The sequence below is a fragment of the Rana temporaria genome, chromosome 3 (genome assembly GCF_905171775.1).
Source record: "Rana temporaria chromosome 3, aRanTem1.1, whole genome shotgun sequence".
Taxonomy (NCBI): domain Eukaryota; kingdom Metazoa; phylum Chordata; class Amphibia; order Anura; family Ranidae; genus Rana; species Rana temporaria.
Genome location: NC_053491.1, coordinates 469533840 through 469536655, shown reverse-complemented (window position 1 = coordinate 469536655; position 2816 = coordinate 469533840). Strand labels below are relative to the sequence as shown.

The window sequence follows — 2816 nt, the reverse complement described above, 5'->3', positions numbered from 1 at the left end:
ACTGAGTGAGCAGATTACGCCTCCATAATTTTTGTCAGCGTAGCCACATGTATTCTCAACCGGGGTGCATGGGACATCACAGCGCAGTACAGTAGATGTTGATTATGGTAAACAGGACATAGACAGGGCATAGACAGCAATACAAACCTGACAAGTGTTCTAATCCCTCTAAATGCTATCTAAAACAAAAAAAAAGTCTGTGGCTTTTCACATTACCAGTGTGCTGCATATAAAATACAGAAAGTTGTCAGATACTGTGGACATACTACAAAAAAAGAGACAGAGACTGTGGACATACTACAAAAAAAGAGACAGAGACTGTGGACAGTTACATGAAATTGTTTGAGATCACCACCATTACGATCACTTTACATACTGTATCAATGGTTCCACTCCCAGTACTTGAAGATGTACCTGAGGACTGCACAATAAACACCAAAGAACTAAATGGGGCTCCCAGGTTAACCGATGAAGCTGACTGGTGGTCCGTCGCGCCCACACACCATTGGTTAAATAACCGATCGTGTCAGAACGCGGTGACGTAAAACACAACGACATGCTGAAAAAAATTAAGTTCAATGCTTCCAAGCATGCGTTGACTTGATTCTGAGCATGCATTGATTAAACTAACGATCGGTTTTGACCTATCGGTTAGGAATCCATTGGTTAAATTTAAAGCAAGTTGGCTTTTTTTAACTGATGGTTAAATAACCTATGGGGCCCACACGATCGATTTTGACCGATGAAAACGGTCCATCAGACCGTTGTCCTCTGTTTAACCTATCGTGTGTACGAGGCCTCAGTGTGTTACTCCCTGCGTGCACGTACATCTCCACTTTACAATTCGGAACAGCAGTAGAAATCCATCTTGAACCCCTTTGAGGTTCGGAACCCTCACATCTGTGTTTACAGTTCCTTTTTCAGAGATATAAAATGATGTATTCTGTATCCTCGCTCTAAAGGACTACTTTTAATTCTGTGTTTTCTCTTAATAAATGTAATATTTTTGTATATATCGCTTATGTGAGTCTTTATCGTGCCATGAAAGTCCAAAGTTGCCTCAAAACCTCTGCTCTCTTTTTTGTTATCATGTAAAGATGACCTTAGTTTTGCACTGCTATACACCTAAACTGTTGTGCCCAGTCTCAAACATTTCCATAAGACAAGACGAAGTTCCTCATTTCTTAAGCTGTAAATTAATGGATTAAACAATGGGGTCAGTACAGTATACAGAATTGATAAGAACTTGTTGGTGTTAATAGAGTTTCTTTGGTAAGGTACCAGATATATTACAATCAGAGGACCATAATATGAACATACTGAAGCCAAGTGTGAGCTACAAGTGGAGAAGGCCTTTTGCCTCCCAGCAGAAGAGGAAATCCTGAAGATGGTGATAAAAATATATATGTATGTCCAGATGATGAACGAAAATGAGGAGGCCACCACAGGGACGGAGAGAATTACAACTTCTGTTCTCACCACGAAGGTGTCTGAACACGAAAGGTCCACGAGAGGATCAAAGTCACAAAAGAAATGGTCAATGGTGTTGGGCCCACAAAATTCCAGCTGACATAGAAGAATTACGGTTGTTAAGACGACCGTAAAACAAAGAAACCAGGTCATAGAAACGAGAGTTCTGCATAACTGGAGGTTCATTATCTCTGCATATCTCAAAGGGTTACAGATGGCCAGGTACCGATCATAAGACATTATTGTAAGAAGAGCAGACTCTACACTGCCCGAGGCAATATAGACATAGAACTGAATAATGCATCCTGCAAGAGACATGACGCTACCGTTTCTCAATAAGACGTGAAGCATGTTTGGGGTAATATTAGTGGTAAACAAAATTTCAGAGATGGAAAGATGTTTGAGAAAGTAAAACATGGGGTATTGTAGCCGTTGGCTTGTAGAGACAAGTGTAATAATGAGGAAATCACCGGTTAAAGTTATTAAATATGCCATCAGAAACAAAGCAAAAAAGATGGGATTACAAGGTCCACAAATCCTAAAACCCAGTAGAGAAATTTCTGTGATGGTCTTGTTACCAAACATTCTATATTAAATATGGATACACAGAGCCGTCTGTTGGGATATTATTGAAAGTTTGGGGTTCCTCAGAGGATTCTGTAAAAAAACTAAAAAAAAAATGATGCATAAATATTTATTTTAAAAATTCCTAAGGCTTGGCCTCAACTAAAGCAAGACTGCTGCACCAAATCGTACCTGATTACTGGGCCACACAAATTCTATAAAAAATATTAATGGTCTCAAATAACAAAATGTGAATATAGAAATCAGAAATTGTTTAAAGTGTTTGTTGAGTCACTTTTTGGTGACTTTATATGTATCCCATGCACAGGGGCGGACTGACAACTCATGGGGCCCAGGAAATAGTAGATTATGGGGCCCCAGGAAATAGGGGATTATGGGGCCCCGGGCAATATGAGATTATGGGGCCCCCAGGTAATAGGAGATTATGGAGCACCTAGGCAATAGATTATGGGGCCACACAGTACTGTAAACACACACACACATGCAGTATACACACAGACACACAATATACACACACAATATACACACACAGTGGGCCAGATTCTCAAAAGACATACGACGGCGTATCTCCGAGCATGCGTCGACTTGATTCTGAACATGCGTGTTTCTTTTCCCTGTCGGAGTTCCATACAGACGAACGGAATTTCCGATAGAATTTTTTTCCTATCGGAAAGGAGATTGGAGGCAGGGGGTGTTAGTGGCAGGGGGTGTTGGTGGCACCGCAGAGGGGAATGGTGGTACCGCAGAGGGTGGGGGATGGA

General features: G+C 41.0%; 1 protein-coding gene across 1 annotated transcript; it reads right to left on the bottom strand.

Moving 5' to 3' along the window:
* Nucleotides 1-774: 774 nt before the first annotated feature.
* LOC120930962 (olfactory receptor 11A1-like) lies at nt 775-2102 on the bottom strand. The gene has a single exon (XM_040342095.1). The coding sequence runs from the start codon at nt 2053-2055 to the stop codon at nt 1126-1128; it is 930 nt and encodes a 309-aa protein (XP_040198029.1). The 5' UTR covers nt 2056-2102; the 3' UTR covers nt 775-1125.
* Nucleotides 2103-2816: the final 714 nt, after the last annotated feature.